We start from the raw sequence: 22,200 nt of genomic DNA, 5'->3' as shown, positions 1-22,200 counted from the left end.
ATCAAATTACTAATCATTTCAGCAGTCTTTGTTAAAACTCTATCAAGAAAGTGTTGTGTACTAATGCTGGAAGCTGTAGTTAGTGCATGTATGCAGGTGGAGTTTCTGTGCAATGTTCTAATAGGAAAACAATTCTTGTATCAAACTGCTCAGTGCTGTTATGTCTTCTTATAGGTTGAATACAAAACAGACTTGTATAACATGTATTTCCCTACAATGGTTAGTCTGTTACAAAGCAGTCAGGTAAAGAATTAAAAAACAGGAAAACTTTGATTTGAAAACTCCTCTGCAAGTTCAGCTGCAGCAAAGCTCTGGGTTTACATTCCTCTGCTGTATTCTGTGACTTCCTGCGATAAGGACAACAGTCACCGCTCTCAGGACGACGGGGGCCAACGTCTCGGTAGACCACGAGGGGCCAACAAAAACCACCAGACCTCTGATATTATCTCAGAGGGGTCATGGGCCGGAAAATTGCAGTATTCATCAAGGAATCAGGAGGAGGGGAATACAGAGGATAGCCGAACCTGTTTCCTTTTAGGGCCCTGATCTAGAAGCCTGCTGATGTAATAATGTGCTTTGCTAGTGTCCATTCCTGGTTGCATTCCCTGCTGTCCTCACATCTGCTTCCATTTACCAGGTGCTATAAAGATGAGGATTGGCTAGTGGTTTCATTCAGACAAGGATTTTGCACATGTGGCAGCAGGACAGTTCATGACAACATCTTGTCTGACTAACAAACCAACCAACAGTCTATGAACTGGAACTGACAATTTACTTCACACTCTGTCACAGGAAGCTAATCCTAACCACTGACCTCTAGTATAACCAACCCTTTTAATGTCTTTTTTTTAATACTTTGGAACCATTTTATATTATTGTGCACTACGCTATGGTTGCAACATTTTTTTTGTTCTTTGTAGCGGATTTTTACATTTGATTTGGCTCTTTTAAGTCCTAGTTATGCACATCACTTTATATTGTCTTAACCTTGTATTCCTATAATATCTTGTCTTAAAGGGATAGTTTAGATTTTTTGAAGTGGGGCTGCATGAAGTAATCATCCATAGTCAGTGTATTACCAATCAGTGTATGACCTACAAGCTAAGCAATGTACTGTTGTGGATGAGGGCAGCTGCTATTTAAGCCACCTAAAAAAATGTTAAATCAGTCAATCAGTTAAGCGTACACTATATTTAGAACATTTTCACATCTTTACCTTACCATTAAACAGCCCTGTTTAAGTTTGCATGGTGGTAATTGAAGCAATCATCTGCTCTCATCGAAACCACCAGACTCCATTGAGAAAAAGTGTAATTTTAAATTTTAGCTCAAAGAAGTTGCTGGCCTAGAATGGAGTTTTTGACAAGAGCACAGAACAGCTTCAGTTCCCCGTTGTAAAGAGCTATCTGACAGCAAGGTAAAGTGATGAAAATATTCTAAATAAAGTACATTTCTTAGCTTCTGTGCCTGTCCTTCCGCCTGCTTCTCCAAACTGGGAGCATGCCGACCACCATCTACCTCATGTAATACACTGACTATGGGTAAGTACCTCATATAACCACACTAAAACCACACAAAAATCAGAACTATCTCTTTAATGGCTTTTATGTCCTACAGCACTTTAAGTTGCCTCATTGTTGAAAGGTGCTTTACAAATAAACATGCCTTGCTTTTTGTAGAGGATATATTTATCCATACGACAGGCAGCTCTACAAATGCTGCCTGGCAGGAGATCAAAGGAAACAGATGCTGGTGAAATACGCTCACCTTAGCTCACAAACGTTATATACATTATTTTATGGATCCCATAACTCCCGATGACTTCAGATATTCTTCCTTGAGTCAGATATGATGGTGTATTTATAATGTTTTATCCAAGTATTCGTTCTGAGGTTTGGCAATATTGTGGTGTTAGTACTTATGCTCTAAGGTTTCCTTGAAATGTGTTTCTGTCAGACAACTGTCGCCCTGCTGTGTAACATTTACATGTAGACTGCAGGCGAACAAGAGCAGAGATCAAGAAGTCTGCTCACTTTACATGCCAGGTGTAATCAGCTGAAGTAAACAAAGACATTTTTAGGATTCATCTTGTGCTTCAGGTCTAAATGAATTAGTTCATGAATAAAATATAGAAGGAATAAAAGCACAAATACATCTGGCATATTTTTGCAACAGTGTACACTATTGCAGGAGACAAAGCTTTAGAGGGTGGACAGTTGATGACTGATAACATTAGTTATTCAGATCCTCAGATGAGACATGTATAAATAAATAAATACATTTGAAACTACAGGAATATAATTTGATAGGCTGTGATTTTATGCAAAATTAGACAGGAATCCTTTCTTTCCTTCCTTCTCCACTGCAAGGCATCAGCTCAAGTTCAACATTGCCCCCTGCTGTTAATCTCCCGCTGCATCAATAGTAGCCCAGATGTGCTGCTGGATGTTTATCAAGTTGACACTATGTGATTCTGCTCTGCACTCATTCATCATGCAACTAAAACACAGCTGCCACAATATAATAATTCAACGTCAAAGAGGACCACACTTTACTTGTCAAAGTGCCCGCCGTGGTAAAACATCTTTCTCTCTTGTTCACCGCACTGACTTACACCAGAAAACTATGTATGCTGTATTAGGTATCCAATAATTTCCACCCCTAGTCCAATTTGATGCATTCTTGGTGCCTTTTTGGGTACGACTTTCTTCCTAAAGCCCTGTAATTATGGCCAGTGTGGCAGCTGAGTTGCTTTTAAGTGGCACTATCATTCGGACGTGGTGTGGCTTTCCTGAAATTAAGTTTAAAAAATTGTCCCTTTAATGACAAGGAACCAACCACACACAGACCTCCAGGATGTATATTCACTGATGTTTAAGACATCTGTACCTACTTTCACAAACCCCTAATGTTTCCATGAAGTTATTAACAATCTACCTCAAGTTTGCAGGAAAGTCTTACCAAGGAGTAATGGGTATTACAGTAGAGGCGTTGAAATGCACGTCAGTTTCCTTTTTTTTTCTTTTTTTTTTAAACTTTTTTAAAAAACTTTAAAAAACCATGAGGCTACCACACGTCTCGGTGGGGAAGCGTTTTGAGCTGCTGTCTCTCTTATAACTCTAATAAACTCGAACTGTACTAGAGTAAAAAATAAACACCTCTTCAACAACTTCTCTCTTGAAATAGAAAGTGATCACAAGATGTTGGGGACAGAGCTGCGACGATTAGTTAATGATAGAGATGTTCCAATACCAGTTTTTCCATAACGGCCGATACAGAGTACCAATCCAATACTAATGTGAAAAAATATATTAATTATAACCTGTATGGATGTGTTGCTATCATTGTTGTATGGCCTGGCTAGGGTTAAGCTTTGTTAACATGAACAAATACATGCACAGCATGAATACCACATATCTTCATCCAGTTCTACAGTCATGGTAGAAAAAGAACATTAATTAACTACTTTGAAGTACATATGTTTTATTTTTTTAGGGCTAAATTAAGTGTTATCGCATTGATGCATACACTTGCCGATACCAGCATTTTTGGCCCTATCGGGAGGCATTTCTGATACTGGTATTGGTACAACTCTAGTCAATGAATTGATAAGTCATAAACAAGAAATTCAAAAATGAAAGGTTCTCAAATGCGGTAATCAATAGCTTTTCTTGACCTTACATTATAGTAAATTGAATATATTATAGACTTTTGGTTGGACGAAACAAGACATCAAATGGTGTGACAATGAGCTCTTTATGGTAATGTACATTTTTCACTATTTTCTGAGGTTTTATAGACTAAATAATTTAAAAATTAATTGAGATAATAATAATAATAATAATAATCTGCAGATTAATCGATGATGAAAATAATCAGTGAATCGTTGCTACATTAAAGGAAATATTGTGGTACATGTCTTGAGGTGTTTTTGCTGTGTCAGCCCAATAGAGTCAGCTGTGGTGGTCGATTTCCTTCTCGTGTGAAAATGCAGATGAGTAGAATCTAAATTATCTGTTTATCTGCCTTTTTAAACATTTGTTTTTTGTTTTTACACACTTCTTCCCAAGGCATTTGTTGACAAGAAGCCACAGACAAGCAGCAGACTGTTGTGCTGAGGAAAGCACTGAGAAGCTGTCTGAATCTTTGGTAAGAATATCAATCAAGTGACTTGGTAGTCTCTGTACAGCTTATTACCCACCCCACTGAGCCTTAACTTCTATTATTTATGCATGTTTGACCGAGGGATTTATGTGCGACATCAAAGACACTAAAACCCAGTGAGTTTGTTTAGCTAACATTCTGAGTCCTAAACTGCGCTAATCCTTCTTTGGTGATCCAATTCACTGCACCGCAAGGTAAGTGTGCAAGTGTGTATGATTCATATGCACCTATTTGAGTGCAGGTGTGTTTATGTGTTATAGGATACCCCATCCTTAAGAGCCAGCTGCTTCACACTACTGTAAGCTTTAATTTTTTTCTCTAGTCTTGCTGATGGAGACTACTGCAACACCTTCATTTCCAGACGCAGGCAGTTCAAATCACTTCAGAGTCACAAGACTGTCACCAGCAGTCACAGACTTCAAACTGGAAACCTGAGAGTTGGATACTGGTAGAGACAATCCCAAAGATCTTTCACGTGGCTGTTTTGACTAATAATTTGATGGAGGGCAGCCGACAGAGCAATAAATCCTGGGAGAGGTTTGTCCCTTCAAAGCCTATGGACAGTCAAAAGTTCCTGACTCATTTTTACTGTCAGTAAAAGTTACAAACTGCAACACAGGGGAAAAAGTAGGCCAACTGCATGAACTTTTGCATGTCTCCCGAATAACATTTTATGATCTACACACAGATGAACAGGAGGAACAAATACCTCGTGGACCTCAGGGGATTGCCCTCTGACCCTTTGCGTGTGCTCTATCTGCACTCTACCTGTTAGGGCCTGTGTTTTCCCACTTTGACCCTGGAGTTTTGAGTGCCTGGGACAACACATGGATGCCAGCAGGAATCCAAAAATTACTTGTTGTGGTTTCCAGCCTGTCTCCCTCTCGGTCTCGTGTGAAATATGCTGCTGCGGATGGAAAGTGGCTCAGAGCCTTTTACCTGCGGGGAAAAAGGTAGCAGATACATGACAGACTGTCATGCTAAGGGTGTACAGGGGAATAAACGTTGAGGCTCTGATTATTGCTTCACGTGTTCAAGTGTCACACTCTATAGTTTCACAGTTGTTCAAAGTTGAAAGGAACAGCAGTCAAATACACCACCCTCTGGCTACGTCTAATCCAGAGGCGATGGGCTCCATTTTCATGGCAGTGCAAAAACCTGCTCATGCAGCGCTATGACATGGTGGTATTTTCCTGACCTTGAAACAAGTCTATCCATATCTTTGTTGTTTTCATAACCAGCGTGGCAAAAAAGTAGGAGGCAGCATACAGCTTGATATCCAAAGAATAGGTCTGTTTTCAGTACAGCGTGAAACTGAAGATGAATTTAGATCAGTAGTTCCAAAACATTTTTGACTTCATTTAAAATGAGTACAAAGTAAACTCACCAATAGTCATCAAAGGTTCCACATTTCTACCAGCTGTGTGCATTCCAGGCAAGGAGGGATTTATGCCATTGTCAGATAGCCTGAAGAGGTAACACTTTTCAGTATTGCCTAATTTTACAAAATAAATGAACATCATTTTGTGCAGCAGGAAAATGTTATTTGTTACTTGATTGTTTTATGACATTTTCATGTGTTTCTTTAGCTCCATCAACGTCATGTCAATTTCAGGCGTCGCATCCTCCCAGTTCAATTTTCAATTACATCATATCAGTAATTTTTGCTGATCAATTCATTAGTTTTGAAACAGGACTTTTGTAAATTTGATTAAATAGATCGTAAAAAACACAAGATGTGTCAGATTTGGGCTATGCTTGTTATCTAAATGCTCCAGATACATATTCAATCAATGATGCATATCTTCTGCTGCGATGTTACTGTAGTACTCCGTATCGGCATACACACACACTCTAATATTTATACGTTTGTACTCAGCCACCTTTATATCCTGGTAATTCAAACTCAGCTGCAGCTAAGTGTACTCTTAATTTATAATATTTTCATTGCTTTACCCTGCCATCAGGCAGCCCTTTCCAACGGGGAGCAAAAGTTGTTTTATCCATCTATGATCTCTTCAAAGCCACCAGACTCCTTTGACAAACAGTCATTTTACCTCAGTAGGAGGGAGTTTGCAGTTTAGCATTTCCTTGATCGGTTAGTTTCTTTGTGTAACTGTGGTATTTTTAAGGGTTAGTTTGGATCCACCACATCAGTACATAGCTTAGGTTTTGCATCTGTACTCCTGCCTGCTTTTCCAAACTGGGGGCTTTACAACCACCATCAACTGTAGGAAATACACTGACTATAGATAAGTACCATTATACAACCCCCACTTCAAAAAATCCATACTAAGTAATGTGACTATAACAAAAATAAAGCAGCCTCTACTGAGATAAGATGAGAAAAAACAGCCTTGACATGTGAAAGGCAACTGACCCTGTCTCATTACATTTCTTTCAGATTATAATTTGCCTTTTACACCTCATGAAACAATCAGTAAAATGCTGGCTGTGCACTGACAGAGAGCGCACACATGGGTGAACGTTCCCTAGGGCTAAGTGGCTTCCATATGGAGATAATACATAACAGGGAAGATAATGTTGGAGGTGGAGGGAAAACAGAGATTAGAAGTGAAGTGTTTGGTTAAGTGGATACACAAGAAGCTGATAAGGAGGAACAAAGGCAGCAGAGGCAGATTTAGTAAAGATATGGAAGTTTCAGTGCTGTAAAAGGGTAGGGGAGGTGAGAAAAATCAGGGCACAACTGACAGATGAAGAGGCCGGTCCATGCTGATTGTTCCTCTAATTGTATTTTGCAAACTCTTGTCACTGCCAATTTTCACAAACCTGATGCCCTCGCCCCCAGCGTGACCAGGAGTGACCTTTCATCAGGAATTCTGTAAAGAGCCTAATGAGACTGGGTGGGAGCCCAGAAGCACAATTACAGGAGATTAGGATGCTGTGCAGGATGCACTGGCAGATAGGTGGGCAAGGAGGCACCCCACCCTTTGACTGCAACGCACTCCCTCTCATTAGAGGTGCCTTTAATGACTTCACAGGAACAGGGCTGCTCTCTAAACCTAGATATCTCCATTTCTGGATGGGACAGAAGACGCGGGAAGAACAACTGATTTTTAGGATCCATGCTTTTCTCTACAAGAGATTGCAAACAATTATTCTACATTGTCAATGCCATTGCTATTTTTATAATATATAACATTTTTCCACCAGTGTATTTTTGACAGACGTCTTTGATGAGTATTTAGTGATGGGGTTTTCTTCTAAACAAACTTATGTTGAGGTCCAGTGTCACTCACCCAAAATGCATTGTGTGTATCCATGAGGCCTGACAAATGGTTTTAATGCATTCCCGTCATCAAAATGTTTGCAAAGGCAATTCTTGAATAATATGACACATTGTGTATTGTTAACGTCAAGCTTACCAGCTCGGAGTCTTCTTCGCTGCCTTTGCTGCAGCAATACTACATTTCTTTCAGTCTGTTAATGCAAAAACATAGTTCACGCAAGAATGCGGATGCAGTCGCTTCGAGCTACGCAAGATCCGTATCAGGCGTTGTTGCGTTCTGGAATTTGTCACCTAAATCATAATGCAACGCAAACCTGAGCTGCACTTAGGTGCACTATAGCATGAACAACAAGCGGAAACTGAAGGTGCACTTCCCTTCAAAGTAACCACGGCTGACCAGTTTGACCAAGCTAAACATGAATGTGTGATATATTTATGACACTTCACACAAAATCTTTTATCGTTGTTTCTTTTTTATCTTTCTTCTGTGCGGAAAGTGCAGCAGTACATGTTATCATTTGGTCTGTTGGGACAAAATAAACTATATGAAGGGATATGAGAAACTGTGATTTGCATATTCTATTACTTTTTGACATATTAATAGGATTATCTAAAAAAAACAAATCATTGACAATTAATCAGAACCAGAATAATCATTAGTTGTGCCCTAGATTTATGAATTTATATGAATCATAATAAGACAGTCACAGTGTTTATTTCTGTGCGGCCCTCTGACTTTCCTTTTCTTATCCCTCTCTAACTAAAGAATTAAACAAAGAATTAGAGGAATTCAGGACAAAAAGGTGGGAGAAAATGTGTGAGAAAACAGTTGCAGGGAGCTTTTGATTCTTTTGGCACTGCCTATATCTCTATGGCCTCCTTCATTACAGCTGCTCTGGAAGTCATGCTTTGCTGACTTCTAACAATACTCAAAGAACGGGATTAAACCTTCAAATGGCAAAAAAACTGAAAACATGTCAGTGACTGTGAATGGTCCATTTAAAGTCCAATTCATGGCTGATGGAAAGACTGTGTTGAAACAAAACATATCTACACATTATCCAAACAAAAGTTATGAAAAGCAACATTATGTCACCACCTGACCTTGTTTACTGTTCCTTAAACAGCTCTCATTATAACATTTTTCACATTCTTTGTTTTTAACGTTTGACCCTCAAAATCGTAATTCTAAAGTAAAGAAGCAGACTTCAACCTGTTCACAGCCATTTCAGCTGTAGCCTGTGAAACCCATCAGAGAGTAAGAGGGAAACCCTGAAAATGATTTAGACGGTTTGTGATCTTACTAGACATTTACTATGCCATTATCAGCCATTTAACTTTCTATCACCCTCTTAAAAAATGTTTAAAAGTGCAAAACCAAATTTCGAGCAGATAAAACATATGTGTTGATCGTTATACAGCAGTTGTATGACCTAATGCTCTGATGCACAACACCTTTTGACCTTTCAGTGCAGGATTGACACACCACTCTTGACAAACTGCTGCAGCTGGCCATCTCACAGCTTTATAGTCTCATGGTTTAACAGTCTTTTAAACTCACATTTAGCTCTGGGTGTTTATCCCAGTAACAGATAATGATGTAAATTATGGGTGAGTGTTAAAGTCTTTCAATCCAGACATCTGTTCAGTTCTTATACAGTAGTTTCAGAAAGCAGTAAAGATTTAAAGGTGTGATGTTCCAGTAATCTGTGATGAAGCCGCCAAGAGCTAAAAGGGATTTGACCTGGTCACAGCTTCTTTGTAATCAAATTATCTTATTAGGGCATTAGAAATAAGAAGCTCCGACAATTAAATGTCGATACACTAAACGTCAGTTCATGTTTTCAGGAGATGAGTGGCCAAGTTGTGTCGTCACAAACACACACGTATTCCCATTTTACTACTGCATCAGCATCAATCAGGGGAACTGCTACATTAAAAAAAGAGGAACAACAGAGAATGCTTGTTGGACGAAGATGTCCAAGCCCTCATTAGTATTTGGGGGAGGGCCATTCACAGCAAGCAGGAGTTAGTGCGTTGGAAATAAAAAGATGGACCAAAAGCCTTCTCAATGTGTAGCAGAATATAAATAATCACAATGTGCGCAGTAGAGCAAACTGAAAAACTACAAGTGCTTCAAGTCACTGGGTGCTGTTTAGGGCCACCAATCAGCTTGTGCCAGAACCTGCATTAGCAAATAAACATGCATCTCATCATTTTAATGTATTTCAGGGCAAAAGTGTTCAAATTGAAGATGTTTCCTGAGCTGTATAATTGTCGATGTTTTTTTTGCACAAATGCTTCACTTTTGGACTGTGGGAGGAAGTAGAGAGACATCTTCAATCTTTATATACAGTCTATAGTGTATACCCCAAAATGTCATTTTGTAAAATACAGTGGAAATGCATGTAGAACCTAGTGTGGTGGAAATTACAATTTACATGTGTTGGGTTTTAAAACACAAGACAAAACACATTCTTTATCCCCTTGTGATGCAGAAGTTCTTTATCTTAGCATACAATGTTCAGCTCTGTGTACATTGTAAGATACTTCCTATCCTGTGATACAAGTATGATCGGGGTTATTGCCTGTAATGTGACTAAAGATACTGCCTTGCCTTGTACGTCACCCATCTAAACACTGATTATTCATGTATGGTATAAAATGAAAACTGCCCTGAGCTCTGGGTCTGTCTCTCCAGCAGCCTGTGTCTGTGTGCGTGGAGCACAGTCCTTTTCTGCAGAAAATGCTCTGAGAAATAAAACCCCGGAGAAAAGCCAAGACTTGCTTGTGTCTAATCTTTGTTGACAAATTTTTCCCATAACACTAGTACCAAAGCCTCGAGTTGTACCTAGAAGTTTACGTTTGGAGAAGCCTCAGATTTCAGATTGTTAAATTCCTGCAAACCAAGTTTCCCATTCTTTGAGGCTGACATGAACATATATAAACTACAGTGTAGTTTCCACTTTCCAAAACACCAAAACTATACAAACACAAACTTATTTAGTGCTGAGGCAGTGAAACTGTCCTACCTCCAGCCATTACGGACCAGGGAATTCATGTGTGTTTCATTTTGGTGCACTTACGCGCTAAAGTGTGCAACATGGAGCTTTCTCAGATGTTTTTCTTGATCCCAAGTAAAAACCATTCAGACTTCAGGGATTTATTTTTACAACGGGCAAGGTCCCAAGGCTGATATACTGAAAGCACCTCTTTCATCACATTCCTGAGTGGTCCCGCACATCAAGGAAACAGATATTTAGCCAAAGAAAAATCAAAGAGCGTTTACTCGCTAATCAACTGACAGTCAAACGTGTACCCTTGCCAGAGTGGTCAGCATGTCTGAAATTGTTTAACCATACGGGGATGTTCTCTTTTACAACATGGCCCCATGGAGCCCTGCGTCCATTAAACATGACAGATACCATCTGTGACACTGCTGCTCCCTCCTGTCACTGTCAATCTCTAAATGGCCTGACGAGCAGCAATGATGATAGCAGCTACCCCCCATTTTCAAATAGAGTTAAGCCTCCCTGCTGTTCATATCCATTCAGTGCAGCCATCGCAGTTCGAGGGTGCTCTAAAATGGCACAGACTAGGTCCACATGCGGGCTTGACCTTTGACCTCTCCCTTGCTCCCCTGCAATATTCAGCACAGGGCTGGCACTAAAAGTCACAACTGTCCCGTAAATCAGCTTAACTATCACACAGTTATACTAATAACACTATAATCAAGGGTGATCTTCCACTTTGCTAGCTAAAAAAGTTGAGCAATTGCATGTTGCATTCAAATAAAAAATTGCTGTAAGTCATAGAAAGGTTCATCAATACTTCTGACCAACATGCCACTAACTGGGATTTGACATCTGGGAGGCATGAACCACCCACGCTTTTGTTAACATTTGGCCTTAATGTGCTTCAGTGGTTACCATGACCAAGAAGGAATAAACCTTGAATACCTGACAGACATGTAGCGAGAAAAAAATGCTTTTGTGAGAGGAGAAGATATGCACATCATCAAAATTCAACAAACATGGACCAGTTAGAGTTAACACTCCCCTGGCCTGCTTTAAGGGAATTTACCACGTCTTTATGTGTGTGAGGCGAGAGGAGGGGTAGATGAGGGCAGGTTACGACAGGCCACCAGTCCGAGGTAAGACTACTATTGAACTTCAAGTAATTGCAAAGTAGGACAACTATTAGAGAAAGAAGAGCAACATCTGAAATCACCCTCACTGACTGCAGCTATACACCCTCTTCTAGGAAAGTGGCACACATACTTTAGACACATAAAACTTTCTAAAAAGCTGTTCAACTCAATAAAAGACAGAAAGTGAGAGGCGGACAGAAGCGGCAAGTCAGATGTGATGTTCCTAGTTGATGACCAGGTTACATGTTAAAAAATTTCTACAGCCATCTTTCTCTCACACAGAGTTCTTGACCAGACGACCCTGGTTAAAGTCTGTGTACTTCAAAATGGTACCCTTTAACAAGACAATGAATTCCCACAATAGATCCAGGGTTGCTATGCTGACCTTGCAACCAAGCCAAAAGCATGCAACGTCACAATGATCAAAAGTTAAAGTACACTAAATTAAAAAATGTATCGTATTAAAGCAGTATTAATGAGGCTTTTAAGTGTTAGAAGCATTTTTATTGAGTTGAGTATAGTTAATCTTTAACCATGCATTATATTCTATTGTTGTCTAAGTTGTTCACTTTCCAAAAAAGGAACATATTTCACACTGACATTAAAAAGGTTAGAAGTTAAGTAACTGCTAAGTAGCACCTCAAAATTGTACTCAAGTAAAGATACCAAGTTACTTCCCACCACTATCATTATGTTATTGTGAGGATGTGAGCTAACGTCACAGAACATCTTAATCAAAGGTTTAAGAAAAGTTATGAGAAATACTATCAGACATGTTATTCTCTCTGCATGTTGCATAGGGTGTTAGCTCAGAGTCAGATCTCAGTACCTCGTCCACAGGGCTGAAGGACTTGCATCATGTAAAGACAGGACAGAAAAAAGTGACCTCATTATTTAGCGCTTCAGTCGACTGTTTATGTACCTAAAAACTAAAAAACTCTGAAGACATCTAGATTTTAGAAAGAGATAGAGCGACTTCCATCTCTTACCTACAGAGGGGTTGGGGTTGTAAGAATAGGCATGTGTTAATGATGCCACACAAAGTAACATTTCACTATAAAGGGAAAAGAGGATTTGTTTGAATTGTCCATTTGCTATGATTTGTTGTTTTAAAAAGAAAGAAAAATGTAAATGAGAAAGTTCCAATAAAATATCAAAAGCATTTTGCTAGAAGATAGCAGTATAAATCACACTAAGAAACTTTATCCTACCATAATCTTGGTGGATGAATGCAAATAACTCCCCAGATGGTATGATTGATATACTAACATATGCACTGACTAAAAAGCTTCAAAGACAACATGGCCGTAGTTGAGCCTGGGAGCCTGCTTTGAAGCAAACATTACAGAATAAAGATGATGATGATAGCCATCAGCTGTCTTGAGTGATGTCTTGTACAAGCTGGTCCTGGCATTGCAGTGACCCCAAACCCAGCCAACATATGAGCTAATGGTTCAGAAATCATTCGCAAAAAGCAAATAAATGAGACTCAATTAATGTAACAGAGAAAGGGCTCTTTCAGTATGGGATCAACAAACAAAAGAAACATGTTAAACCTATGAGAAAGACAGTATTTTCTTGTCTTGGGTTACGTCTATTTGGAAAAACGTTTCTCTCTGCTATCAAGGATTTAACTTTGTTATCACTGGCTTCTTATTCCGCGTTGTATTTCTAACAAATAACTCTTATAAAGCTATTCCACAATCAATCATTTTTATGTATAGGAGATAACTTTCATTTTACCTTTCACCTCAGGACACCACAGGTAGCTTCAAAAGATACTTCAAGAGTCTTGAACTAGGACAGTAAAGATTCATGTTCCGAAAAGTCTCTACTAGTTTTTTGTCTGCCTGTCTGCCTGTCTGTCTGTCTGTCTGTCTGTCTGTCTGTCTGTCTGTCTGTCTGTCTGTCTGTCTGTCTGTCTGTCTGTCTGTCTGTGGCTAAAGCCAGATGTCAGCTGGTATGAAGACATCTGCCTTGCCAAGGGTCTAAAAGCCTTGGAAGCTTTTTATCCCAGAGGATACCACTTGTCTACTGATGACAGGCTGGGTACTGAGTACATCAGGCACCAAGTGATGAAATCCCCCTGGATATAAAAAGACAAAGAGTTTTAAAGGACTTCAGAGCGAAAACAGAAACCTCATATGCACAGGTACTTGGCTACAGAAAAGGGTTGCCAATTCTGTAAAAAGTTCATTACATTCATTGATAATTACATTATTTTATAAATGTGAAGCTACAGATACAAAAGTATTTCTCTGTAACATTAACTATTTACAACTAAGTAGTTCAGAAATAAATATCTCTTGTAGATCAGATTTGATTGACAGTGGCCTTGAAATAATCCCACAACCGGTGTTGATGACATCAACTTTTTCTAACAAAGCACTGCCCACTTCAAACCATTGATATAGCACAGATAAACCCAAAATACTTTTTAAAAACTTCCCATGTCTAAAATCTTTTCTTTGGCATTTAGGATTTTTGGTTTTACAGAAACGTGTTTCCACCTGCATTTCCGAATACAAAAAATATTTTAGCTATTCCAGAGCAGTCCTCACTTAGGAATTTCCATAGTAAGGTATCCTAAATAAGCCTGGCATAGACCCTGTCCTATATCCAAAATGACATCAGCAGTACTGCTGTCTGTACAGCAATGACAATAAAGATGGGGAACAACATGAGCACAAAAATATAATAATTGTATGATTAAATAAAATGATGTGACCTCTGACATCTCTTGCCTCTTCAACTCTTTGTCCTCGGCTGATAGTTGAGAGGACCACTTCCCGAAAAGGTGGTGTTTCCTCTTGTCTACTGACACAATTACTGCCTCCAATAGCAAGCTAGCCCGTGGCAAGTGAGAGCCATTGAAATCATGTCTTGTCCAATTCAATTCCAATGAAAGATAGAGGCATAACAGGATGAGTATCGATTGAGGAATCACATTTAGAGTTATAGTCTGAATTTCTTAAGATAAGATACGATATCTAAGATTTACGAACATTGCCATGTTAGAAATTGATTCTGTAAAGAAAGATAGGATTTTCCTGTTTTTCTGTAATTTCTCTGTCTTAAAATAATTAATAATGAATAACTTTTAGAAACTTTGGTCTGGCACCTTATTTTCCCTTTGTTCTGGTTTATATTTATTTGATTTGCACTCTATATAACTGAAGTCTTTTATTGTCTTTGAAAGTACTAGAAGAGCCTCTCGGCAGCGGTCCTAATTAAACCACAGCATAAAGGCACAAATACAAAAAAATACTGTCTTCCCTGACACATAATGCTACTAAAGCTAAACAGATGACAATTTCAGACAACTATTGAAAGAAGGGCGCTAATTGCCCCCTTTGAACAACATAAACGCACATTTGCTGAACACAAATACAGACGAACCACATCAAAAGCACCACATGTGACTGCAGAGAAATGCTAACATTGCAATCTCAAGTAATTTAAAGATGGGTGAATCTTTGCAGCTCCTCACATTTGATCTCCGCCATATCTTCCACTGTGGCTTAAGCCTTTACACAAACGTGACAAGGGAACACACGGTTACTGACAGTTGTGTGCATCATGTGAACCGCAGCAGGAAATATAACAGCAGCGGGCTCTCATCTACATAAGGTTATTTTTCTGGGGCTAAAGAATGTGACAGAGATAAAACAAAATGGTATTTCCCTGACACCCAGAGTGTTTTTCATTAATAGCTGAACTATATATCAGAGCCGTCACTCAGCTAAAAGAGTCATTCATTAGAAGTGTAATTGTTCTTTCTCCAATGAGCCACTTTGTACTCAGCCTACAGTTTATTCCCTTTGCCCTCAGGACTCTTGATACTCAAGTGACCTGAATTTGGAACATCCAGGACCTCAAAAAGAGACAGCTGTGAGTGTTTTCCAGCCTATGTCTGACTCTCACAATCCCAAGTGTTGTCCTCTAGTCAGGCGGAGTCACTGACAGCCCCACATCCTTCATCCAGCAGCCCATTCTATGCCAATCACAGGGCAATATAACTGCCAGATACTTTACGGACTGATAGCCCCCAATAGAGGGAGGGTCAGGGCGTAGGGTTCTGTTGCATAGCTCTCCACCAGCAAGGGCCCCTAGGTGTCTGCATTGATGACAGCTATCATTCACAATTTAGAACAATGCTGGCGGATCTTAGTGTGAAAATCAAATAATGTGGCTCAGGGGCTGCCTGGAAGCAAAATTGAAAGGGATGGAAACCTATACAGCCATGGGATACTATGAAAGCTGAGTAAGCATCAAAAATAAAATGTTAGTAATAAATGAAACATATCTGCTCACTAGACATTAGGCTCCCTTGTTTAAATTGGCTTTACTAGCAATGTTTTCACCAAATGTTGTCTTCCTCAGTCACATAGACACAACAGAACACTAAAACAAGAGTATAATTTATGTGTTCTCAATACTACCTCTTTATGCACCTTGCAAAAAGGTGCATTTGTGCCAGAACCCCTACTGTCCTTCTGGTGCTGGAAGCAACAGAATACACTCAAGTGTCTTTGACACTTCCTTGCGTCTGACTGTTGTTAATTAACAGACACACAATTGACCACGTCTCTATTTCACAACATCTTTCATCTACTGCTGATAGGCAGGGGAATTTGAAAGACTCATTATTACCATAGAAGAATAATCTATTAACCAACGGAACTAGTATATTTAGTCTACTCAAGAGATCTTGCTGTTTACAAAATGTGTTTTCCACAAAGACATTAGGGTTTACTGGCTGAAACTCTGTCTTATTTTTTCACAATTTAAGTTTCAGATTATCTGTACTTTTAATACCTCTCCTGATTGTTTGGTGAGGGGTGAAGGATGAGGGGCATTGTACCCCACTGTGTGCACTGGCCCTAGTCTCACCTCTCTATACCATGATACATCCATGTGTATCCTTACTCCTGTCTGTATGCAACTGTATATAACATTTCCTGAAAATTTTGCATTAACGCTGATTGGCAATTATCAGATTCAGCAGATGGCTTCAATCTTCTCAAAGACCTCCACTAGGCCAATTAGGACATGCTTGAAAAAGACGACCAATGGTCTTCAGCAGCACCTCAATACATGTTACCACAGAGAGCTCTGATCATACAGAGGGTCTGTCACTGCTGTAATTACCAAGGCTTGATCATGACTCATATAATAGCCAAGAGGGAGGTGAAGGTCATCTATTGCACCAGACAAGTCTTTCTGAGAAAATAGCATGTGGATGAAAAATTTTGTAAGTTAGATTTGCATTTATAGCTTCTGAATTCTGGCCAGAGAGTGTAAAGTCAGATTATTGTAACAAAAAGGAGAACATGATTCACTGAAGTTTTAACTTGATTTACGCATCAAAGTCAGTAGTGTCTTGGACAGCCTTATTTGAGGGAGAGATGATCTGAACACTAGTTGACACTAAGAGGCATTTCCTGTCGTGTGGTGTTATCAGAAAAACAACAGGACCCTCTGTCGTTTTACTTCAACAGCTCAAATTAAACAATGGAGTTGCAGATAAAATACTTGGGCTGCTGGTCAAGGAGTCAACTGCTGATGTAAGGAGATTCCCGTTTGTGCGTAGAGAAAAGCGATCGCTCAAACAGAGTTCTGTGGAGAGCTGCCTTGGGGAGCTGACTGAAATGGATCAGAATAGTAGGCTCCAGCAAAGAGCCAAAAAGGTGTTTTTAAATCAAATGGCAAGCTGCTTTTAGTTTCAACCCATCTGTCGAGTGTTTTTATGATTGCTTCTTTTACTGTAACTGCATCCACTGACAGTGATGGAAACCGGACATGTGCAAAAAGAGCTTCATGTAAGGGTGCAGTGTGTGATAATATATCCATCACCCTTCATGAACTTAAAAGATCAAAAGTTAAATTATTATATTTTAATAGCAAAAACAAAGGACAAAAAGGTCCTTTGTTTTTAGAAAGGTTGGTTTCTGGGGAAACCAAGAAATGAAGCATAAATAAATATGAGAAAAAAAAGAGATACATAGACTAGAAGAGAACATAACTACTCACCATACTGGCAGCTGGGGCCGTTGAACCCTGCAGGACAGTCACAAAGCTGGGTGGATCCCTTCCGACACTGGCCCCCATTGAAGCACACACCGTAGCTACATACCGCTGCACATGTGGATGTGGACAGACAGGGAGGTAGAAAAACAGACAGAAAAAAAATTGTAAGTGAAGCAGAGAGACACCTGGCCGTTGTCATGAGATGTCAACATCTTTAGTTTCAAACACTGACCTCTTTCTATCAAAGGCATATCATCAGCCCGTTCACTAAAGAGAAACCTTGATTCTACTCCATTCACACTAACCAATGTAAGAGGAATCCACAACTTGGCTCTCTTTGAGCAGTGGCGCAGGCTTCAGAATCAAAATGTTTGACATGAGTGGCGCCAACAGCTTGTAAGAATTTTTAAAAAAGGGAATGTACGCATGGTTTTGGAATATCACCTGAGAATGACATTTATTAATTAGCTGAAGTTTGATTAATGTCACCAACAGCTATCATACAGATTTGCATGGGTGACGTACACAAGACCGGGCTAGAGCTGCAACAGCCCCTCACCCTGTGGGTGCGTCATGCGATAAAATTAAAGAGCCACAGGGTGAGCGTGGCTCATCCATCTCTTTGAGCCAGCGGCCCTTTGTCCATAAATCCATGGAAGTCAAACTGCTCACTCTCGTTAAGACGTGAAATGCAAAGAATCCAGGACATATAAACTAGGTATTTCTGAACATGTGAATCCACCTCAAAAAGTGTACCATCACATTCCCTACACTAGCACAACACTCACATTAATCATGACAGTTCTTGACCTGTGTGTGAGTGCAAGTACAGTACATGTGTGCTGAAGTTTCCCTGCCTGTATCTGATGAGCTGTTGAGGCCAATATCCCTGTGAAGTAGGACACAGCTGTTTAAGCCAGGCCTGTTGTTTGCACTCTCCTGAGCAGAGTACAGTGGCTGGTGATGACAGGTCCAGAGGATTGATGTCTATTATTGCTATTCCCAACTGGCAACATGTAGAGACTGGGAGTGAAAAAACATGGTCCATCTTATCACAAGAGGAATTTAAATGCCAATGATTGTGAAGAAACCCTCTGAATACCAGCTTAACAGTGAGTCTTCTGCCAGATATGCATTTTTCTGCCCATTGTAGCCAACCAGAGGCAGCATGACCAATCATCAGAGCAGCCACTGCCAGCTCTGATGCCATTGATTAACCACATATGGTCATATAGTGATGTGCCTAGGACAGCTCAAACAGAAACTGTGAATTTCATCTAATCCCTGTTCTTATTGTTATGACTTGAACCATTCAGTGTGTCTGTTTTGCTTGCTGTAGGTTTGTTGATCAGACAAAAAATAATCATATTGAAAACATTGTCTTGAGTTCTGGGAAATTGTGAGGGACATTTTTCACATTTCATGTCATTAAAAAAAAAAACAAATGCAAATTTACATTCCGACCAGGTATGCGGGCATCCATACTTGCGTGCATTCACAACCACACTTGACCTCTGTATCAAACCTCAGCCTCCTAGGTCGAAAAAGCCCAAGGGTGGGGAATTTCTTGTGGAGTAGTAATTGTATCCAGTAGATTCATGGGGCTCCTCAGAGACTGGCGTTTAGCCTAAACATCCGCCTGTCATCTGGCTCCATCCTAGGACACCTGTTCAACAGTTGGACCATCCAGGGAGTGTACAACAAATAACCCACACTCACACACAACCTAAGACAGACATCAAGACTATCTCACCCAAGAAAAATACCTATTAGACCAATTGTTTGCCCTATTTGTGAAGCTGCTGAAATCCTACTCCAACTGGAAGACTGCGGCTAATCTGTCCATGATGACTTCCAGTTCCTCAAGACTGTGTGGCTACAGAGGCTATGATACACTACAATAGATCAACATACAGCTACGTAACTATCCCCACTTCTGTGATTATCTAATTTGAGGGAAAATTGGTGCGGTGACAGCTATAGATGACAGACGAGCAGAAAAAAGTATTATACAGTGGTCAGATTTAATGTCAAAAAAATCCAAATTCCTCAGGCCAATTATATTACCACCAGCTGTGAGAGATCAAATTAATGAGACATTTTACATTTTGTTAAAAAAAAGCTTTAAATGAACTTAATTAACAACAAAGTAAAAGGTCACTTCAGGATAGGATGGCTAAGTGACAACAAGGATAAAACAAGGAAAGAATTCCCCCTTCTGAGATGTGAGACACAGGATTGTTGGCAGAGAACCAGGGCATTTTTGGGCCGCCCCCATCCTGAGCTCTTTACGCTGCTTAATCTTCCCTGAAATAATTTCTTAATGTGGCATGCAGCGTGGCATTGAACTCACTCTCATCTGTCGCTGTGAATGCCTCAACTCTATTACAGAGACACCTTCTCTGAGAGGATTATCAGCTCCCACAAAAAATAGAGACAGAAAGAGTAGGGGTCAGCGACTCGTGCAGAGAAACTGAAAACCGACGAACAGGTGTCATCCTTACAGCTTCTGAAGGGGATGACCGCAACAACACAGAGGCAGCCCAGTGTTTGTTTAGGCTCCGTCGATCTGTTTAACCCCCAGAGAGGGAGACCACATTTAGGGCAATTCACAGACACAAAGCCTTGCGCTCAGGGCTCCGTTTGGTGCCATAATTGGTACGCGTGGAGCAGAGCACTGTATTTTGAGGCAACAAATCATGTTTTGCTATGCAGAGGAATGTGTCATTTCAAAGAGTTTGTGTGAAAACCAGGGCCAGCAAAGTTTTCTTTGAAAGACTTTAAATACCATTTGAACTAGACAGTAGGTCGGTTTGACAAAGCAGGCACAATATTACCAAGCAAAAAATGTCTTTGTATGCAAGACCCTGCAATGAGAATATCTGGGGCATTTGCTGCACCTTACATCCTACTCTATAGCCCCTTTCTCACATGCACTGCAAACCTGAAATTATTTAGACATGACCCAGAAGAGCTGTATGTGAGAACGCAAATGTCTGAATCCCTTGGACTGGACAATAAATGGACTTTACCCTGCAAGCGCCGTATCACAGTCTGTGTGAATGGAGGACTGAGTGGACTGAGTGGATGTGTTGATGTGATATATGACGTTTCTTTCTTGTAGCTTGTGCGAAACCAAAAGAATACAAGGAAGAGTGATTTACACGAAGATGAAAACAAAAATGTTTAACCGGAGAGTAAACTAGATTCGCGAACCTCTGTCTGTGAAGTCAGACACTGAAATCATCAGAGAGATTTAAGGAACGGCAAGAGACTGGGTATTTTTATAACTTGTGAAGCGGCTTTGTGAACAAAGTTTCATCTATTACATGCCCTGCCTCCTGCACGCTCTACCCAGGAACCACCTCTCACCAAAACAAAACAGAGTATTTCCAGCAAGGGAGAACGGGTCTGACACGGACAGCTACATGTATGAAAGGGAAATTCTAGACAATGTCCACACCTGATTCTGTCCAGAGTTCATATGAGAAAATTGTTCATGTCTACTACGGATTCCTGTGAGGGAAATATATTTCCATCCTTCTATTCAAATACGTGGATGAGAATATTAAGATCACGTAACAGAGTAAACATGGTCAGAATTTGGCCAACATTTGGGGAGGCCGGTAACACAGTGGTTAGAGCATGTAAAGAGGCTGAAGGTCCTCAAGGCAGCGGCCGCCAGTTTGACTCCGACCTGTGGCCCTTTGCTGCATGTCTCCCCCCTCTCTCTCACCCCATTTCCTGCCTGTCCTTTCTAGTAAAAGGCTTGAAAAACTGCCAAAAAAATAACCCTAAAAAAACAACATTTGGCGCATTGCACATTTCCTCTCGGACAGTGATGTGGATTAGATGTGATAATGGCATGCCTGTCAGTCAAACCAAATAGGAAACATAACGTAAATTAGAAAAAACAAGCAGCTTGTTCATACACTAAGGGCTAATCTGCACAGCCCGCAATACACCCGCATCTGTAATTGGACAGCAATGTCATGCGATAGTTTTAGGTCCGTGTCTACTGTCTCCTTGTTGTGTGAGGACTCTGACAGTCATAGTTGTTTCCCAGACACATACTGGAAGAAGTGTAATTCTTCTATAATCTGTTTTTTTTCCATTACAAGTTCTTCCAGCTGTTGAGAGTCAACTGGTATTTGCTAACAGCAGCAGCTTCCATTTATTTTCAGTATTACGCTGACTCTACATCTTCTGCTGCACGTTACTCATTAGATCAAAAGGAATATGTTAGTGTAACCAGAGGCCGTATTTTGATGGAATCTAAATTACACAACAGTTTTGCCATATATTGCACAATGTCTTAGTTGGTTAATTTCTGTCTGTTTCTTTGTATGAGTCTGGGTCTATTTGTGTTCAGCTATGCACAACGCCGTCCCCACGACTGCTGACATTGTACACACACATGCATGCACAGACCACCCATGGATAGACTGAGGACCATTTCCTCTTCTCAGGCTACTGGGCCTATTTCACATGAAGCTACCTTTGCCAGTCTGCCTCCACCACAAAAGGGGGCCAGTTCCTATTCAACAGCTAACGAGGACGACAAACTGGAGGAGCCATTGTCTGTGTTCCTCAGCCCCTGTCACAA

At 40.2% G+C, this 22,200-nt stretch overlaps 1 protein-coding gene across 1 annotated transcript in view; it reads right to left on the bottom strand.

Moving 5' to 3' along the window:
- Positions 1 to 22,200, bottom strand: part of megf6b (multiple EGF-like-domains 6b) — a 62,698-nt gene that overhangs the window by 34,244 nt on the left and 6,254 nt on the right. Inside the window, exon 4 of the mRNA XM_083938352.1 lies at positions 17,598 to 17,702. Coding sequence (XP_083794478.1) covers positions 17,598 to 17,702 — 105 coding nt within the window. The remainder of the gene's footprint in view (positions 1 to 17,597; positions 17,703 to 22,200) is intronic.

The sequence above is a fragment of the Echiichthys vipera genome (genome assembly GCF_963691815.1).
Source record: "Echiichthys vipera genome assembly, chromosome: X".
Classification (NCBI taxonomy): domain Eukaryota; kingdom Metazoa; phylum Chordata; class Actinopteri; order Perciformes; family Trachinidae; genus Echiichthys; species Echiichthys vipera.
The sequence above is the reverse complement of the archived record's forward strand: the minus strand, read 5'-3'. Positions and strand labels throughout refer to the sequence as shown.